At 39.8% G+C, this 21,707-nt stretch overlaps 1 protein-coding gene across 2 annotated transcripts in view; it reads right to left on the bottom strand.

Annotated features, from left to right (window-relative positions):
• LOC130104057 (glutamate receptor ionotropic, NMDA 2D) overlaps nt 1-21,707 on the bottom strand; it is an 86,892-nt gene that overhangs the window by 5,818 nt on the left and 59,367 nt on the right. For both annotated transcript variants that reach the window (XM_056270451.1, XM_056270461.1), the window contains exons 9-14: nt 13,064-13,217; nt 12,450-12,575; nt 7,499-7,728; nt 6,129-6,289; nt 4,636-4,823; nt 137-378 (exon numbers count right to left, since the gene is read on the bottom strand). In XM_056270451.1, coding sequence (XP_056126426.1) covers nt 137-378; nt 4,636-4,823; nt 6,129-6,289; nt 7,499-7,728; nt 12,450-12,575; nt 13,064-13,217 — 1,101 coding nt within the window. The remainder of the gene's footprint in view (nt 1-136; nt 379-4,635; nt 4,824-6,128; nt 6,290-7,498; nt 7,729-12,449; nt 12,576-13,063; nt 13,218-21,707) is intronic.

Below are 21,707 nucleotides of genomic sequence, written 5' to 3'. Positions count from 1 at the left end.
CACCCCATCTGTAATACCACAGGCATGTCCATGTTACCATCTTTCTTCTACTCAAACTCTTCCATATGTCTTTCATCTAGTGACTAATAATCACTCACTCTTTCACTTTACACTCTCACTTCACACTCTCTCTCACCCTGCTGAAGGCGAGCAGGAAGTCCAGTTTGCCGGACTGGCCCATTTTGTTCATGCAGTGCCGCAGCCTCCAGTAAACCAGGTGTTCCCAGGCGAAGACCAGCAGACTTAGGCCCATGGCCACCAGCAGCATGTAGAACACACCGGCCATGTTGTCTATGTCTAGTTTGGAGCTCATCACTTCAATTTTATCATTATGACAGATCCCTGAGAGCCAGAGACGCTCTAGCATCTCAATCTCATCTGCGTGGAGAGGGGAGAGAAATACAAGGCATTAACATTACTAATTTTCTTATTTAATAAGTGATACAACTACTTGGCACAGATGTATCAATAAAACATGTATGAATGCAATATGGCATTGAGTTGCCTTTCCCACATGCTTGTTGTAGCAGGAAGCAGATGCTAATACTAAATGGGTGTAAATCTGTTGTGAACCTAAGTCAGGTGCTATTTTGAGTTCTGTAGAGTTTTTTACTGAAAACATTACAGGTCAGAGGTCAAGTGAACAAGTCCTAGTGGGTAAATGGGAACATTACTGTGAAGGTCTGTTTAGAAGCTGATCAAATGGGGAAGTTTTTTGTTAATTTTGAAAGAGTGAAAGGAAGAGGAAGAGAGCAAGAGGCCTGTAGGCTAGCAAAGGCTAGGTCCTGCATAATGATCTACCCATATCCTCTTTTCCTCAGAGGGTAAATGAGAAGATAAAAAAGAAAGGAGAGCAAAGTTCTTTGTCTTTTCAATGCTGCATTGTATCATGGGAAATGAGAGGATGTGAAGAAATAAGTAAAAGGCATGTGGAAACGAAGAAGAGAGTGACTTTGTCATTATGACAAATAGCAGAAGCACCTTTTCTATTCAGAGAGGATAAAGTTAACATAAAAAGAGGGATGAAGACAGATGGCGACGGGGGGAAAACAGTACATGTGCATGTACATGTGTGTGTGTACAGGTTGTGAAAGATGGAACAGAAAAGGGAAAATAAAATAAAGAAGGAGCGTGAGTAGGAACAGAGTGATAGGCAGAGGGCAGAAAAACAAGATGACAGAGAGGGAGACCGAACGGTGAAAGGGTGAGATCATAATCATTTAATTGTGCTGGAAGATGGTCAGGCCTGCTGCAAACTCAAGAGAAAATCAGAATCTCACCTTTTATCTACAGAAAGACGAGCTTGTGAATTACTGCAATCCTTACTAGACCGAGGCATGTACTGCAGCATTAACTGCTTTGATGAGAACTGGCCAACTGCACCACGTTATCTCAGTATGGGCCATCTCAAAATAGTGCTGTGTAACATAATAAAAGTACATCATCACCCATCACACTGTAAATGACAGTTGCGTTGTTCTCACAGAGTTTGAATTATGGCATCTGTCTCTTATGCTATCAAAACAAACTATCCAGCAAGCGTAACCTGCGGGCATTAATCACAATGTAGATGAGGTGCCGCAGACACATCACATAAAACATTTCACAAAAGAAAATGCAGTCAAGCAGGACGACGAAGCGCAAGCTGAATCCCACATGGGACTTGAACAGATAACAGCACGAGCCCAGCTTGGATCCGAGCACTGCCTCACTCTGTTGACACTGTCCATTCACCTCCTTCTGACTCCTGCCAGTGGCTCTGGCAAACCATTTCACTGACCACAGCCAAACTTAGCAGGTGTGTCATACTGAGAACATACATACACACACAGCTATGTTATACACACACAAACACCATTCACACACTTGCACAGCTTTACAGATGCACGGTAAGTTACAAATACACACCCACACATTCAGTACAAATGTGCGCATAGCACATTCTAACACATGTAGACATACTTTCACACCTTTGCTCTTGCCATAACGGCTTCTGTTTGGCAATGGAACTCAGGGTTGGCACGATTAAGTGGGCACATTTTAACAGCTAATGCTTTAGCAAGGTCTTTAAGCTCAGGCAGACAGCCAGTCTGTGCCATTTGTGTGACCTCCAACACTGTTCCCTGTGCAGCCCCCTCTGATCCCATCCTGACCCAAACCTCTATCATGCTAAAGCAAACATTGCTCTTGGATCAGCCTTAAAGGTCAACACTTTTATAAACAGATCGGAACCGCAGAGGCACCTCTGACCACTGTAATAAGTCCTCTGAAATTGTTAGTAGGTAAAAGGACTCCTATTCTAGATGACCACAGCAAAGAAAGCTGCTAGCCCTGAAATAAAATAACATAACGCTTAAGCAGGTAAGAAGTGCGTTTGCGTGGTACTGACCAATAAGGTTACTTGCGGAGTTTAAAAGAAATTAAAAGGTTGGAGATGGACAAGTGGTTTTCCTGGGGCTTTTAAAGGCTAAAAAAACCCTTAAAAGTACAAATTATAGTTGTAGCTGTTGTACAGCAAAAACATTATTCAGTACCTCCATAGTAACTTCCCACATGTTTAAGCTTTAGAGCTAATTTCTTGGATTGGCACAATTTTATAAGTTAAGAATTGTGTTATTTTGTGTTGATACAGTATGCTATCAACAAATATACGCTTATGTAGAAAAGGCAACCTTTAAACTTGAGAAGCTCAATTTTCGAAACAGCACTGCCATTTTCTTTCATGATTGTCCAAAGAAGCATTTTGAAAAAGAAGAGTGATAAGAGCTGCCATAACAGCAGAAATTCGTTTAAACAATGAGATTAAAATATTTGACAATATATATATAGACTCATTATCCCCAGAAAACCACAATAGTTTTTAACATTTTAAAGGTAAAACAAGGGCAGAATTCAGAAAATAACATCAGATAAAACACCCACCAAAACACCAACCAGATGAATAAAAAAAGCCACTGTTCATTTCACTTGTTAAGCTTCTCAGCTGTTAAATTGTGGTGTTAGCTAATAGAACCTGGCACCAGCGTGACGATCGCACTGTGGGAACCTGGCGTACTCACACATTCTTTCAGTCTCTCTCTCTCTGACACACCAAAAGCCAAAGAGGATTTAAACAGCAATCAAACAAACCATCCAGTTGAAACAAAACACTGTGTGAGATAGCTAGTGCATTTATGTGTTTGTGTATGTGTGTGTGTTGGGAGAAGGCAGGGAGGATGGTGTATAAATGACAATTAAAGAATTAGTACTTGGACAAGCACATTTGAATCAGATGCGTTTCACTCTGACATTGCAAATCCATAACAGCTAATCCTCTATGGAGTGTGAGAATGGACAGTCACTCAACACACACATCTCACACAATTGCTTGGTTCCAAAACCTAGTGAGCTGACTAGCTACCTGCTGCCAACACAGGCAACTGCCTGTGTAGTTTTCCTAACCATTATGGAACTGTCTAACTGACTAGTTTGGAATTTGGAATGCCTCGTGGCGTGCACACCATACAAACAGCACAGGAGAAACAACTCACAACAGTTTGCTGTTAGCATGTTGTTAAGCTTACAACGTGATAAGCGATTAAACAAATGGAAGGGTGGTCACAAAAAATATTTGCTGTCTATTGTCAATAAAAAAGGTTGGTTGTCTATTGTCAATAGTGTAAAGTCAAGACTTTCTGTAGGTCAATGCAGCAAATCCAGGTGACCAACTTGAACCTGTTGCGAAGTCGGCATGGGAAAACCTTTCACTCTCACACAAAATTCCAGATTGCACGTTTCCTATTAAAATGGTTCACACGCAAAAATTTGACAAACTACATTATAGTCCCTTTGTAGTCAATAATTTTATCCCTTAAACCTCATCTTTGATCACTAAAAAAACATATTTAAAAAATGTTCCTTGAAAAAACTTTCTTCACGCCTTAAAATAGCTTGAATGTAACCACACCCTTGCCTCAACTCACTCACACCAGCTCAGAGATCAACTCGTTGACGATCACACATTGACGTGATTAGTTACAAGGTAGTTTGTGACGTCAGAAACACCAGCGTTTTTGAGACTGTCTTTGGTTCACTGTAGAAAATACTGCAATGGTGTTGACTTGTGAATTTGCACATGGTTTGTCTTAAAACATATTAAAAACACCATATAGACATGTAAACAACATTAAAAACTTGATTTTCACCACATGGGGTCTTTAAATTCACAGCTTGATGACCCACAATCCTGCATCAGGCAGCTCATAGGTTTTGGAAAAGAGCACAGACTTTCTTTCTCCATTTCTCTCTCTCACACACACACCACTTCTGTCATTCCCAAGACTGAATCTTTGATACATGATACATCTCTTTTATGCATCAATAGGTTGCGATCATCTCCTTTAAATCAGTAAACAGCCTGCTAGCACAAAGACAAATGTCACCTGGCACACAACAGATACATATTGCGTCATGTTAAGGAAACTGGATTACAAGAAGATGAGAAGATGGCTTGAAGCTAGCAGAACAGGCTAATGAAGTCTTGTTAAACATGCATAAAAAATACTTTAATCTCCTACATCCCAACAGCATAAATGCACTAATATACAATTCCTTCAATTTTAGCACTTTGATACTGCAGAACCTTCAGACTCTCACCGTCGCCCACCAGCTGCAGTAAGGCCAGGTCCAATGGCCGTTTCCAGCGGGAGTTCTTGATCAGGGCGATGCCGTAACCAGTTGTGGCGAATACTTTCCCTGAGCCGATGGTCATTACTTTGCAGCCTTCATCTTTACGAGCCATGTAGTTCAACACGGCTGCATCATAGATTAAGGCATCCAGCTTACTGCAGACACAGACAGGAAGAGTAGGAGTCAGAAGAGACAGAGTGGGATGGAGGAGGGTGATAGACAGAAAGAGAGCAGAGAGGAAAGTTGTAGTGTGGCGGCCTTATATTATCACTTTTGCTAAAAATGGATAAGGAAATGACAGGCTCAGGAAAACCATGGTGTGGATTAACAACTCATGATAAATAGAGGAAGAGTGTGTGAGGTGTACAGGGCTAACAGAGGAAGTGTGGGAGGAGGGAAAAAAGTGCAAACACATCGTAAAGGAACTCCTGTTCGTGAGAGCAACATGGGGCTTGGAGGTGTAAGGAAGCGAGTGGAAAAGTGAGAGATGTTAGATAACACGTTGAAAACAAGGTTATTATTGTTTATGTAAACAATTACAAAGACAGAAACTAAATAAACACAGCGGAAGTATTTCCGTTAACAGAAATATAAATGAGTTTGCAAAGGAATGAAAGCTACACTGAAATTATCAGGGTTTAAGTACTGCTGGAACTTTAAGAATTTGTTTTTGTTTTTTATATAAAGCATTTCTCAAACAATCAGTTATTTCAGGACAATTAGAGTAGAGATCCGACCACTCAAATGTATCACTGTTGTAGCCCCATCTATTGTCATTTTATGAAAATCTTGCATTTCGAGGTTGTAAACTTTTTATGCAAACTGGGCCACACCCACAAAGAACAGAAATTACATTTAGGATATACATTTGGTTTGTCTTGACTCAAGGATTACATTTAGAGATCATGGTTCCAGTGATATACGGTTCAGGAGATACACAGTTCAAAATGTACAAACTAAAACGCATTTATCTTATTATAGCGCCCCCACTTGACTGTTTGGGCTGTGTCCTTGTGCGGCATAAAGTAATGGCCAATAGTTCTACCAAATTTCAGATCTATAGGCCTTAGGTTTGGGCTCCATGATCAGTTTTAGTGAATAAAAAAATAATCTTACAAAAACAGTAAGTTTTTATCGCTTGATCCCAAAACTATAAATGTGCACATTTCACTGTGAATGGAAATTAAACAGAATAACAAAAATATAACTTTTGTTTCGGAATTTTTTTTGCTTATGTAACACTCTTGAACTCCAATGTGGAATCCAGTCCAAATGAAAAGCTAGGGTGATTAGTAATGGTAGTTTCAAATGCAGTTAAATATACATTACAAACAAGAAAGAATCATCTATGCGCCATTAAAACTAAAACTGAAAACCATTATACAATACAATACAAAATTCAAAACTGTATGATACATAGAATGACGGAAGTCAGTGAGAGTAAGAAAACCAGCACAGACCCAGACTTGAGGTGGGAGATGGCGTCCTCCACACTTCTCTGGTTGTATTTGATCATGTACTGGTGCATGTCTGGATAGTTACTACGGATGTTTTTCTCTGTGCTTCCGTTAGGGACCGTTCCAAACTTCAGAGGGGGGTACTGCTCTGTGGGGTGCTGAAACTGAGAGAGGGAAACACAGTATGAAACAGTGATTGAAATTGATGTTGCATTTGTTTTTTCAAAGTAATTAGTGGACTAACAATAGAGCACAATGAAAAAAATATTGCAAGAATAAACTTGAATGACGTGTGAAAGTGAATGCATGTTAGAAACAGACTACAGCTACTGCAGCTGTCAAAACCAACTATAATACATCATAAACACAGAACAATATACAAAGCAGCAGTGCTGACATGCACATTGTGTTCATTCCGCTTCACAATAGTGGAACAGATGGGGGAAACTTTTCATTTAAAAAGGGATTACAAAATGAACACGAGGCACTTAGAAAAAGAACTAACAAAAGCCACCGCAAGTTAAATGACTTTAAGTATCCAGATTTGATGTAGCTTCTTTTCTGAAAATGACACAAACACAATGGGACTCAAATACATTTCATTTAGTGTACATAAGTACATTCATATGCCATGAAAGCAAAACAGTGTTTTTTTATGTCAGTGTGTTTCCTCAAGAATCCCTGTAGATTCTTCAAGGTCAACACTAAGAGCGAGGGCAAAGGAACAGTTCCACGCTAGAATGGCAAATTACTGAACATCTCACAGACCCACGAGCACTACCACCGTATTAAAACGCAAGTACAAGTAGAGGCAATATACTCTGGTTGCTAGCAGAAGATTGAGTATAAATTGTCCTTATGGTTAGCTATGATAAGGTCTTTTATAGAATTAGGCAGCTTTTCGTGTAATACAGGAGCTGATTGGTAAAGATGTAAAGATGAGAATGCAGGAATTTGGTGCTCAAGAAACATTTCTTATTATTATCAATGTTCAAAACAGTAGTGCTGCTTAATATTTTTGTGGAAACTGTGTAGTTTATACATATTTTATTATATTTTAAAATCAACGTAATAGTCTTTCTTCCAAAATGTGTCATTTCAGTAATAGACTTTGAAAGCATAGGCTCTTCAAAAGACAAACAGTGAGAAAATGTTTCTTCATGCTATTCATCCACTTAACAGCCAATTTAAGCTACTGTCAATCTCAAATTCCAGTCTAACTCTAGTCTCTGTAGTCTTAAAGAATATTGATCCCAAAATCCATGTCAACACCACATCACAAATTATGAAAACTTTATATGTCCATCTATACGCACCAATAAACACAAGCTCTCTCTGCTTCTACAGTATCTCTGAAACCACTTTTCCCTTACCTTTTTATCGCTGAGGCCAGACACAGTGTCAATGTATTCCTCTTGGATCATGAAGGCAGCCAGGTTGGCAGTGTAGCTAGCCAGGAAGATGACAGCAAAGAAAGCCCAGACAAGAACCATGATCTTGCTAGTAGTTCCTTTGGGGTTCTCCACTGGAACGGAGTTATTAAAGACCAGTGCCCAAAGAAGCCAGATTGACTTCCCTATTGTGAACGTTGAACCTCCGGCCTCTGACAGGGAAAAGCAAGCGAAACAGAGAAAGAAAGACTTTTAACATGGCCTTGAATTTTAAAGGCACTTTAATTATTCATAAGCTCAAAACAAACTAAAAAGTATCATAACTGCTAAATTGATTAAAAAAAGGGCTTCCTAAGCTATGCAGACGATGAGGCGTGAGAGAAGAGAACAGAACAGAGGAGGGAGAGGAATACAGAGCACATGTCTGCAGTGCTTTATTATACACGAGTATCTGAGAAACTGCCTGCACCACAGATATCAAGCCCACGTCCAGGCCAATAAAGAGAGAGGTGAACTCAGCCATTAGGACTCCTGAATAAACTCAGCGACTGACAAGCAACTGTGCTCATTTATCTCTGTCAAAATAATGCTTGAGACTACTAATTATTATTATTGAAGGTTACGTGCAGGACTAAGAACAAACTGGACTCTCTCTATATACAGTATATATATATATATATATATATACTGTATAGTGCAAACGATAAATCACGTTTGAGATTTGTGCTGGCTACTGTATACAGGCCACCAGGGCACCATACAGACTTTATCAAAGAATTTGCTGACTTTCTATCAGAATTAGTACTCGCTGAAGATAAAGTCCTAATTGTTGGTGATTTTAATATACATGTAGATAACGAAAAAGATGCATTGGGATTGGCCTTTAAAGATATTCTTAACTCTATTTGGAGTTAGACAACACGTGTCAGGACCTACTCATTGTCGTAATCATACTCTAGATCTAATATTATCACACGGAATCAATGTTAATGCCGTTGAAATTCTGCAGGAGAGCGATGACATCTCAGATCATTATCTAGTCTCATGTAAACTTCATTTAGCCAAGGCTGCAAAGCCGACTCCGTGTTACAAGTATGTTAGACCTATCAATTTTGCCACTAAAGATTGCTTTATTAATAATCTTCCTGATCAGTTTCATCATCTCAGCATCCCAGATAGCTTAGAAGAACTAGATATTGCGACAGAAACTTTTAACTCTCTCTTTTCCAGTACTTTAGACACAGTTGCTCCGTTGCGCTTAAAGAAGATTAAAGAAAATAGTCCAACGCCGTGGTACAACGAGCACACTAAGGCCCTTAAGAGAGCAGCCAGAAAAATGGAGCGCAACTGGAAGAAAACAAAACTAGAAGTATTTCGCATTTCACGGAAAGAGAGCTCGATCGCATACAGAGATGCCTTAAAAGCTGCTAGATCTACTTATTTTTCAACCCTATTAGAAGAAAATAAACAATGGCTAAACTAATGAAAAATAAAGCCTCAACCCCAGAAGTGTCCAAGAGACACAGCAGTAATGACTGCATGAACTTCTTCACTTACAAGATAGATAATATCAGGGAGAAAATTATAACTATGCAACCGTCTACTACAGCATCGCTTCTGCAGGGAGTGCATTGTAGTCTCCCTAAGGAAAAATTCAATTCATTCATTACTATATATTACTATATTTTTTAAACTCGTTAAATCATCTAAATCGACAACATGTACACTCACCTAAAGGATTTTTAGGAACACCATACTAATACTGTGTTTGACCCCCTTTCGCCTTCAGAACTGCCTTAATTCTACGTGGCATTGATTCAACAAGGTGCTGAAAGCATTCTTTAGAAATGTTGGCCCATATTGATAGGATAGCATCTTGCAGTTGATGGAGATTTGTGGGATGCACATCCAGGGGACGAAGCTCCCGTTCCACCACATCCCAAAGATGCTCTATTGGGTTGAGATCTGGTGACTGTGGGGGCCATTTTAGTACAGTTGTCATGTTCAAGAAACCAATTTGAAATGATTCGAGCTTTGTGACATGGTGCATTATCCTGCTGGAAGTAGCCATCAGAGGATGGGTTCATACATGGTGGCCATAAAGTGATGGACATGGTCAGAAACAATGCTCAGGTAGGCCGTGGCATTTAAACGATGCCCAATTGGCACTAAGGGGCCTAAAGTGTGCCAAGAAAACATCCCCCACACCATTACACCACCACCACCAGCCTCCACAGTGGTAACAAGGCATGATGGATCCATGTTCTCATTCTGTTTACGCCAAATTCTGACTCTACCATCTGAATGTCTCAACAGAAATCGAGACTCATCAGACCAGGACACATTTTTCCAGTCTTCAACTGTCCAATTTTGGTGAGCTCTTGCAAATTGTAGCCTCTTTTTCCTATTTGTAGTGGAGATGAGTGGTACCCGGTGGGGTCTTCTGCTGTTGTAGCCCATCCGCCTCAAGGTTGTGCGTGTTGTGGCTTCACAAATGCTTTGCTGCATACCTCGGTTGTAACGAGTGGTTATTTCAGTCAAAGTTGCTCTTCTTTCAGCTTGAATCAGTCGGCCCATTCTCCTCTGACCTCTAGCATCAACAAGGCATTTTCGCCCACAGGACTGCCGCATACTGGATGTTTTTCCCTTTTCACACCATTCTTTGTAAACCCTAGAAATGGTTGTGCGTGAAAATACCAGTAACTGAGCAGATTGTGAAATACTCAGACCGGCCCATCTGGCACCAACAACCATGCCACGCTCAAAATTGCTTAAATCACCTTTCTTTCCCATTCTGACATTCAGTTTGGAGTTCAGGAGATTGTCTTGACCAGGACCACACCCCTAAATGCATTGAAGCAACTGCCATGTGATTGGTTGATTAGATAATTGCATTAATGAGAAATTTAACAGGTGTTCCTAATAATCCTTTAGGTGAGTGTATATTAGACCCTATACCAAAGCTAATGAAAGAGATGTTTCCAGAGGTCAAAGATCCTCTTCTTAATATCATTAATTCATCTTTGACATTAGGATACGTACCAAAAAGTTAAGCTGGCTATGATTAAACCGCTTGTTAAAAAAAACACAAATCCTACAGAATTAGTCAATTACAGGCCGATCTCGAATCTACCTTTTCTGTCAAAGATACTTGAAAAGGCAGTATCTTCACAACTGTGTTCCTTTTTAGAAAGAAATTATATCTGCGAGGATTTTCAGTCAGGCTTTAGACTGTACCACAGTACTGAGACAGCTCTCATTAGAGTCACAAATGATTTGCTCTTATCATCCGATCGTGGTTGTATCTCTCTATTAGTGTTACTCGATCTTAGTGCTGCATTTGATACCATCGACCACAACATTCTTTTAAATAGACTCGAAAATTATGTTGGCATTAGTGGAATTGCACTAGCATGGTTTAAATCATACTTATCTGACCATTATCAGTTTGTAGCAGTAAATGAAGAGATGTCTTATCGATCAAAAGTTCAGTATGGCGTACCACAAGGCTCAGTACTAGGACCGTTACTGTTCACTCTGTACATGCTACCCGTGGGAGATATCATTAGGAAGCATGGCATTAGTTTTCACTGTTATGCTGATGATACGCAGCTTTATATTTCCTCATGCCCTGACAAAACTTACCAATTCACAAAATTAACGGAATGCATAGCTGATATAAAAAATTGGATGACTAGTAACTTCATACTATTTAATTCTGAAAAAACAGAGATTCTAATTATTGGACAAAAAACTTCCTCACGTAATAACCTAGAATACTGTCTAACACTTGATGGGTGCTCTGTCAAGTCTTCGTCGTCGGTTAGGAACCTGGGTGTGCTCTTTGATAGCAATCTTTCATTTGAAATTCACGTGAATAGTATCTGTAAAACCGCATTTTTCCATCTTAAAAATATATCTAAATTACGCCATATGCTCTCATTGACAAATGCAGAACAGTTAGTTCATGCTTTCATGACATCAAGGCTAGATTATTGTAATGCTCTACTGGGTGGTTTCCCTGCACGTTTAATAAACAAATTACAGCTGGTCCAAAACGCAGCAGCTCGAGTTCTTACCAGAACCAGGAAGTATGACCATATTAGCCCGGTTCTGTCAACACTGCATTGGCTCCCTATTAAACATTGTATAAATTTTAAAATATTGCTGATTGATTACTTACAAAGCACTAAATGGTTTAGCTCCCCAGTACTTGAGCGTGCTCTTAACGCATTATAGTCCTTCACGTCTATTGCGATCTCGAAATTCTGGCCAGTTGATAATACCTAGAATATCAAAATCGACTGCTGGCGGTAGATCCTTTTCCTATTTAGCACCAAAAGTATGGAACAGTCTTCCTAACATTGTCTGGGAAGCAGACACACTCTGTCAGTTCTGGTTACCGCAGTCCGCCAGATCCAGGCCGTATCCAGATCTAATGAAGGACCTGCATCTGGACGCAACGACAACGCAGTCCTGAAGTGTCAACAAGTCCCTCCCCTGTGAAGGCCTCCTTCCCTTTACCTCTGTACAGATAATCGTTGTCGGGATACTTTCGGTTCACGTGGCTATTTTAAGGCCAGACAAGTAGTTTGTTTGTATGCGTATACCAATAGAATGAACTCTTAATGCGCATGTGCACGCTATCAGCGTTATCACAGGTTCGCGTTTTTAAAGTTTGTGTAGAGAGAATTTAAAACGTTTTCTGTTAAAATGGTGTCGTGTTAGCGGCACCTAAGTTAATAACCAATGATCGGAAGAGAATCAATCAAAACTAACTTTAACTGGAAAATAACTATTTTAGAGCTGCCATAAAGCCAAAATAATCTGTTAATTTAATTTATTATTTACCTATTATCACTGTAAAGCCGCTTTGGAACAATCTACATTGTTAAAAGCGCTATATAAATGAAGATGACTTGACTTGACTCACTCTTGCCACTCTGAAGGCTGCGGTTGTACCCCACTGGACTGAAGAACTCAAAGATGAAAACCGTCACTGCCACCACAGTCAGGCACATAACAAACATCATCACCCACACAGCAGGGCTGTACGGCTCTGAGAGAGGGCACAGAGAAAGAGAAGAGGACAGAGGAAACAAAACCATTAGTAGTAGTTTTTCTACTTGGTTTGTACACAACACAGAGCAGAAATCAATACCAAGCTTGTAGCAAACATTAGAACTGGAGGAGACTTTTGGAAATGATTCAATTTGAATTTGAATTAAATTAACTTATTAACTTGACTAGGCTTTTAAACCATGTTATATTTGAGAAAAATAAAAAATAAAAATAAAATAAGATTATAATTATTAATTTTTTAAAATAAAATAAAATAAAATAAAGAACCCGTTTGGAAAAATGTTGATTTAGTGCTTCTCACTGAAGTGTGATAAATAGTTTGTTTTGAAAGGGAACTGTAAGTCTGATTGATGAGCTCTGGAAAGATACGCACCAGTACCTGAAAAGTCATACATCATAATCACATGCAGCAGAGACTGATTAAAGTCAAATATGATGAAACATTATGGCTCACATGAGACTCACCAAGAAAAGCAGAGGGAGAGACAGTTCCGTTACTGCGAGAGACCATGACGCTGATTCCCGTCTCTACAAAGGGCACAGAGAAGTCCACGACCTCTGACCTTTCCTCGTTGATAGTGAGGGAGCCGATCGCCATGTCTGCCCGTTTGTACACAACCTAGAGAACAGGAGGAAGTAGAGGATTGTATTTTTGCCCTTTTGCCACTTTTATTTGTAGTAGAAAACATTTTATTTACAGGATTTATAGGGACTCTTTTTACAGGAGCACAATTCCCTGTAAACTGCTGCTGTGGCCCAGTAAAGTTTTATTGATTAATCCTTGTTTGACAAGGAAAATGACCATATACTGACCAAACTATCTGAGTCAATGGATTTGATCATCTCCAAAATGTCAGAGACTAAGTCAAGGTGGGCACCTCTTTCCTTACCTTAAATCTTCTTGGGAACCTCAGATTTGCTCAGAGATCATGTGGCCACTGTGACTTGCAGAGGAATAAGAGATTATAAGGTAGCTAGCTACCACGCTAACTCACGTGTGAATGAGTAGCTATTGCAAATCCCTATATTTAACTGGACAGTGAAGAAGTGACAGGAAAGTACAGGAAGAGTGAGGGGGAAACACGACTGGGATTGGGACTTGAACCCAGGTCCCCACGAGCGCAACAATACTGCAAACTGTATGTCTGGAGCAACTACGCTCTGTGCCACAGCTCTGACATAAAAAAAAATTGCATTATGGATCAAGAAAGGCCACAAAGCAAGCTACTGTATTAAAAGTGCATGACCGAAATAGTCCAAAGAATGGAGCACTTTATATTATACTACAGGGCTGTTGAATGCTTGAATCTGATTGGTTGACTAAAGTGTGCAATTATTTTCAGGGAAACACGGAAAAAGTAGTTCCAGGCAGATCTTGGACCGCATTACAGCTCCATATCACTTCGCATAGTTAACTGTAATAACGGAAGATAGGATACAATTCATAACAAGAAAAAAAAACAACCAGACAAATGCGTTTGATCTGCAATTTTCGATGTCTAACTTCACAATCAATTGAAACGTGCAGTTTAATTTTAATAAATAAAGTATATAGTCCAAACTATAATCAATAGAAAATCAAACTGAATATATATACACTCACCTAAAGGATTATTAGGAACACCAGTTCAATTTCTTATTAATGCAATTATCTAATCAACCAATCACATGGCAGTTGCTTCAATGCATTTAGGGGTGTGGTCCTGGTCAAGACAATCTCCTGAACTCCAAACTGAATGTCAGAATGGGAAAGAAAGGTGATTTAAGCAATTTTGAGCGTGGCATGGTTGTTGGTGCCAGATGGGCCGGTCTGAGTATTTCACAATCTGCTCAGTTACTGGTATTTTCACACACAACCATTTCTAGGGTTTACAAAGAATGGTGTGAAAAGGGAAAAACATCCAGTATGCGGCAGTCCTGTGGGCGAAAATGCCTTGTTGATGCTAGAGGTCAGAGGAGAATGGGCCGACTGATTCAAGCTGATCGAAGAGCAACTTTGACTGAAATAACCACTCGTTACAACCGAGGTATGCAGCAAAGCATTTGTAAAGCCACAACACGCACAACCTCTAGGCGGATGGGCTACAACAGCAGAAGACCCCACCGGGTACCACTCATCTCCACTACAAATAGGAAAAAGAGGCTACAATTTGCAAGAGCTCACCAAAATTGGACAGTTGAAGACTGGAAAAATGTTGCCTGGTCTGATGAGTCTCGATTTCTGTTGAGACATTCAGATGGTAGAATCAGAATTTGGCGTAAACAGAATGAGAACATGGATCCATCATGTCTTGTTACCACTGTGCAGGCTGGTGGTGGTGGTGTAATGGTGTGGGGGATGTTTTCTTGGCACACTTTAGGCCCCTTAGTGCCAATTGGGCATCGTTTAAATGCCACAGCCTACCTGAGCATTGTTTCTGACCATGTCCATCCCTTTATGGCCACCATGTACCCATCCTCTGATGGCTACTTCCAGCAGGATAATGCACCATGTCACAAAGCTCGAATCATTTCAAATTGGTTTCTTGAACATGATAATGAGTTCACTGCACTAAAATGGCCCCCAGTCACCAGATCTCAACCCAATAGAGCATCTTTGGGATGTGGTGGAACGGGAGCTTCGTGCCCTTGATGTGCATCCCACAAATCTCCATCAACTGCAAGATGCTATCCTATCAATATGGGCCAACATTTCTAAAGAATGCTTTCAGCACCTTGTTGAATCAATGCCACGTAGAATTAAGGCAGTTCTGAAGGCGAAAGGGGGTCAAACACAGTATTAGTATGGTGTTCCTAATAATCCTTTAGGTGAGTGTATATATAAATTGATAGTCCTGCTTCAAGGGCTTTCGAATATTATTGCAGATAATATAACAAATAAATAAATATTGATAGACCTACTTGTTAAAAGGGCTTTGTGTTTCATTTATTAGGCTAGCCTACTGTCAATAATAGAAAAAAAAAGAATTCAATTAATTAAATCAGTTAAATAATATTGATGCACATGCTTTTCTGTCTCATTATTGCAATTTCTCTCTCTCTCTCTCTCTCTCTCTCTCTCTCTCTCTCTCTCTCTCTCTCTCTCTCTCTCTCTCTCTCTCTCTCTCTCTCTCTCTCTCTCTCTCTCTCTCTCTCTGCATTAAAAACTGCATTAGTCTGCTGTCAGTGGCTCAAACCTCTGTTACTAGATCTAAAATACTGTTTTGGAATTAGCAAAGGAGGCTTGGGATTAAGAAATTAAGAGCGTTTTTATGACAAAAACTTGACAAACGTCTTGAAATACATCATCTGGACAATGTTTCGAGGTGTGGTAACCGTAGTACAGAGCCATACATCAGGTTACCGTAAGTTAGCTAACGTTAGTGAAGTGTTGGTCACGTAAGCTATAGCTGCAATTAACCTATTTTATCTTCCAATAAACATTAACTAAAACTGGCTACATAAAATATAACTACTGACTAGATTCACGAGAGGTCGGCTAATGTGCGTAAGAGTAAAAAAAAATACAGTAATTTCATTAATTTACCAGCGAGCGTACTTCGGAAACACTGAAAATGAATGGGGTTCAATGCTGGAACTATCAGTGTTTGGAACTATTGGCTGCTCCAGGACACGCGTTGCTTCCGCTTTCCAAAGTTCCTATGGCGGTCTATGGGAGTGTCGCAACTCTTTCTCTCTATGGCTCTGCCGTATAAGCGGAATAATTGACTCCGGGCCGTTGAATTATTAGAAAAATAATGCACACTCCGCTTCGCGTCGTGACCGCATTACCACCTCGGGTGTGCATTATTTTTCGAATAATTCAACGGCCCGTCGTCAATTATTCCTTTCTTAAACACTTAAAAGAAGATTGAGCATATAGTTTCATGTTGTCAAAGTGCTTGTGCCATTTAATGTGCTAGAGTGGCTTTGTTCTTATTAGTAAATACTATTTAAAAATAATAATGTAAGTGAATATTAGTTGGTAGACATTGAATTTAGATATAAATTAATGGAAAATTCATTAAATTTAATTAAAATTTTAGATGTAGAAAAGTAATGATTTTTCTACAAGAATTAATGATTTTAAAATTAAGAGTCCCTTACTTTTATCTGAAAAATATATTTCCTTAACATTATGTTCAGAGAAGAGAATGTTCTTTAGAAGATTAGTTGGTGGTTATAACACTTGTTTTGCATAAATGTTTATAATACAAGTTATTTATTTAAACAGCAGTCTTGCTACTTAATTCAAGCTGTAAAGAGTTTTTTATATTCTAACATTTACACTACTTTTCAAAAGTTTGGTGTCAGTAAGAATTTTAAAGGAATTAATATTTTTATTCAGCAAGGACTCTTTAATTAAATTGATCAAAAAGGAACAGTAAAGACTTTTACACTGTTACCAAAAATGCTGTTATTCAAATAAATGCTGTTTTTTTTTTACTTTTGTATCACTGTTTCCACAACAATATCAAACAGCCCAACCGTTTTCAACGTGGAAATGTTGCACCAAATTAGCATATTTGAATGATTTCTGAAGGATCATGTGACACTGAACTGAAGACTGGAGTAATAAATAAATAAATAAATAATATACTTATTAGTAATAATAATAATATTACTTATCAAATAAATGAAGCCTTATTGAACATAAGAGACAAAATCTTACAGACCCCAAATTTTGCAATGTATTATATATTTTAAACCTTTTTAGCACATTATATATAGCCATTTATATAATTCAATTATATTTAATTAAAATACATACTTTTGTTAACAAATATAACCAACATATTAAATAATTATTATAACAATCGTTATGAATTATGTAAATAAGAAACTGGACTACCGAAATAATCTGTTACCCATAGTTACATTAATGCCACACAATAGTACTAATATTAACTGCTGCTCCAAAAGTCACCAGAATTAAACACTTTGGTTCTTTGAACCCAGCCCCCAGGCCCCCCAAGAAAATAAGGGTGCACTTTTTTTTTTTTTACTCGATAGGGAGAAGCGCCAGCAATGCCCCTGGTAGAAAGAGGACATAAAATGTTAGGGAGAGAAGAGTGGAACGAGCTAGGGAATTGACACGAAGATGAATCAAACTTGTGATGCCCGCATGAGCACCACGGTCCAAAATTTCCTCTACACTTTACTGATCAAAGCACTCACTGTGCACTAAGACTAGACATTCAAAGAACTATCAAGAACTGGTTATGTACAACATAGGTGAGTCCTCGGCAAGGAATCAGCATTTTGCCTGAACACAGGGGCCATATGTGGTGTGTAACAGGTGGTCTATCTGCAAATTCAGAGAACCTCCATCTCTAATTAATATTCAATCCACATACTGGCTGCATTCCAGTATCCATAAATTGGTCGGGCAGATAGTGTTGTAAGAAGCCTGCACACATAGACGCTACAGGAGGCAGGTTATCCATCTCAAGACAGTATACCCCATACAGAGAGAAAGCATGTACGGGAATACCAAAAAGGAGGGAAAACATTAACATCTTTACTTTCCAGTGCAGCTCTTTTCTCATTTTGCATTCTGTTTTATATTCCTGAATGTGTGTAAAAGCTCATGATGCAGAGGAATGGGATTTATGGTGACGAGTGCAGAGTTGAGTCACTGCCTAAAGTCACGCAGGTTACAAGCTTTCCCAAATCTCCTCTGACAGTTTGAACGCTGCATTGATTCTGAAAAGATGCGCACCTGCCTGCGCCTATAAATGTGTATGTGGGAGACGGGATTGTTTAGGTAGTATAATTTCCAGTGTGCTGCGAAAGCTTTTGCATCCTTGTGGAAAGTGAGCCTGCATGTTTGTGGGTCTGCAGAGAATGTAGAAAGAACATTGATGAAGTTGTTTCCTTGTGAGCGCACCGCAGTCCCGGTCCTGCTGCAGGCCGGCACAACGCACAGGGGAAATGTGGACCTGTCGTAGATAGAAGATCAAAGCCGCTCACGCACACACACTCTCGCAGCCTGAGAAAATAACCCTTAGCACTGCGCCTACAGGGGCCGTGCTGACAGCTGATTGGCTGAGCATCAAAATATGCAGTGAAAAGACCAAAAGAGAGGGAGTGAGGGAGAGAGAGAGAGAGAGAGAGAGAGAGAGAGAGAGAGAGAGAGAGAGAGAGAGAGAGAGAGAGAGAGAGAGAGAGAGAGAGAGAGAGAGAGAGAGAGAGAGAGAGAGAGAGAGAGAGAGAGAGAGGGAAAGGAAAAGATGTGGTCACAGAAAAAGAGACATGTTGAAAACCAAGGAGCAGGGGGAGAAAAAAAGAGAACACATAAGATACCGTGAGAAATATTAAGAACATAAGGATGGAAATGAAGAAGGAATGAGACGGAGAAAAGAGCTGTTTCCATTCCCTAGCAACTGTCTCGAACAGGCGTCACTCCAGGGTGTGAGCGCCACAGCGGGGTCTCGCTCTCAAAACAACAACCTCCTGTCTGTCATTCGCACTCACATGCATTGGTAAGTCTTTTTGGGCTGGCTTCAGGCCTCTGTCTTGGATACATCTGTGTATGTGCGTGTGAGCCATTAGTCAAATTCCTCGGCGCTGTGTTAAAAGGGTTCAGAGTGTTTCAGCAGTCCTGGAGGCCGGCAGATACGGGTGGGAATTCAGTCATCAAACAGGCCAACAAGTTACATCACGCACTGTCCTGAGAACTCTTTACACAGAGCAGCACTCAGCCCTACAGTCCTAGAGATCCAGCACTCTCAAGGACCCCAAGTAAAAATAAACAAAAGCCTTGATTTCTTCAGCAACCCTTTATAATAACTTTCATTAAGAAAATTAGAGATAAGATTAGAGATACAAATGTCATGAAAATAGAAGTTCAAGATGTTTTATCTTCTAAGTTCTTTACCCCCTTTTTAAAAGAAATTAATACTTTTATTAATGCATTAAATTGATCAAAAGTGACACTAATAACATGTTCTTGTTACTTACTATTTAATCAAAGAATCCTGAAAATAAGTATCATGGTTTCCTCAACAATATTAAGCAGCACAACTGTTTTTAACATTGATAATAATGAGAAATGTTTCTTGAGCCCCAAATCAACATATTAGAATGATTTCTGAAGGATCATGTGACACCAAAGACTGGAGAAATGGCTGATGAAAATTCAGCTTTGCCATCACAGGAACAAATTACATTTAATTAAATATATTATTACAAATATATTACAATAGAAAACAATTATTTTAAATAGCAAAAATATTACATAATGGTAACATAAGGTATTGGTTAAATATACTTAATTCAAATTACAAACACCTTCAATATTTTTTTTTTTTTTTCTGAGATTAATCGATTTAATAGTTTTTAACAGATATAAATAAAAAGAAAATATATAAACGTTTGTGGAAAATAAATATTTCTTGTTTTGTTGTAACTTTCGAAGGATTTTTTACCTGTCCAGTCTTTTTATTTTGTAGAGTTTTTCCTTGCTCACTCATGGTTTTATGGCAATATGCCTTCTGGAACAATATTTATGCTTATTGAATTGGAATTGAAAATATAACTGTACTGGTAGAAAATAGATAAACTTTTTTTTTAATTACTTTAATTTTAAATGCAATTAAAACAAACAAGTATTGCTTCTAAAATATTTTCCAGATATTTTAATTTGTTTTGCTTTTACAGCAATGACAATTAAAAAAGCACATTTTTAAAGTTCGGAAACAACATATTGTCTATATAATATCACGCTATCATTTGCTATTTTTCTCAGACACTATAAACGGATCTTTATGTATGAAAATATATAGCTGCTTTTACATTTAAGGAAGTGAGTCCCTCTCAAGGGGATCATCATATTTGAAGGTCATTGGCATGAAAAGGTTTGCAAACCCCTGCCTTAGAGTTGAAAACGTCTTGGTTACGTATGTAACCCTCGTTCCCTGAAGGAGGGAACGGAGACGTAATCGCCGTGTCGACTGATTGGGATCACGCTTAGGGAGCTTGTAATCTTCGAGTATTGATAAAACGAGCCAATGCACATTGGCGTGCAAGCTTTGCATCTCACGCTCCGCCCCGCAGCGCGGGAAGTGGATGCACACACCATTTGTTTTTTGCACAGGAGCCGAGCGGAGCCCTGAGTCAGCAGTGGTCCAGAAATAGTGGCGACGGGACTACGTCTCCGTTCCCTCCTTCAGGGAACGAGGGCTACATACATAACCAAGACGTTCCCTTTCAGTCACTCACGTTCGACGTAGTCGACTGATTGGGATCCCAGTTAAAACGCCACTAGTGCTGCCTGCCACCTTCCAGTGCCTAGACAAAAGCCTCCTATCCCCCCGCATTATTGAGGCGGAGATGGGACAGGGCTTAGGCCAGGGAAGTCACTGCTGTTTCGCAAGAGCCACACAGTCAGACTTGGACAACACTGGGAAAGCGTGTCCTTTCCTCGGAAAGGAAGACGCTGCGGAAGCCACATCCTGCCCGAAGGGAGGTAACATGTGGAGTATACACATATGGACTGGGCGTTTTACCGGGCAGTACAACATATGGAATGTCACTGAGGTGGGATCACCGTAGGGATCACAACATGTGGGACCCAGCCTAACACAGGTTCCACCAGTGCACACGAGTGTTAGGCCTGGCATCGGACGCTCCACCACATCCGTTACCGAAGGGTGTGGAGGAACTCAACCGGGTTCGGCTAAAGAGGAACTCTACTGGAGCAAGAATGGCGCACGTATCCAGTCCATAGGAGGGGAATGGCGCAGCAAGCTGACACTTTGAACCAGGCTTACAGTGAAACTGGCTTCATGTGAAGGGAGCCCACGGGAAGCAATCGGCTCGACACATACGTGTCAAACGTGTTTGGTGTTGCCCAGTGTCACCGCCCAGGAAGGAGCTACACTCTCTCTCTGGAGAGGCTCACTACCCAGGTGGGCACGGTGTACCTTGGGTAAACACACCAAGATGATGGCAACCACTATCCACTAGGCCAACCTCTCCTTGAAAACAGCCTTCCCTTCTGCTGGTCTCCGTAACAGACAACAGACAACAGACAAGAGCTGGTCTGAGGTCCTGAGGCTTTGCGTTCTGTCCAGCTATAACCGCAAGGAAGGGACAGAGAAAAGCCAGGGCTGGGTCTGCCTCCTCC

Source organism: Rhinichthys klamathensis, unplaced genomic scaffold, assembly GCF_029890125.1.
Source record: "Rhinichthys klamathensis goyatoka isolate OS25496 unplaced genomic scaffold, OSU_Roscu_1.1 h1tg000013l_1, whole genome shotgun sequence".
Taxonomy (NCBI): Eukaryota; Metazoa; Chordata; class Actinopteri; order Cypriniformes; family Leuciscidae; genus Rhinichthys; species Rhinichthys klamathensis.
Note: the sequence above shows the minus strand (reverse complement) of the source record. Positions and strands in the feature narration are given on the sequence as shown.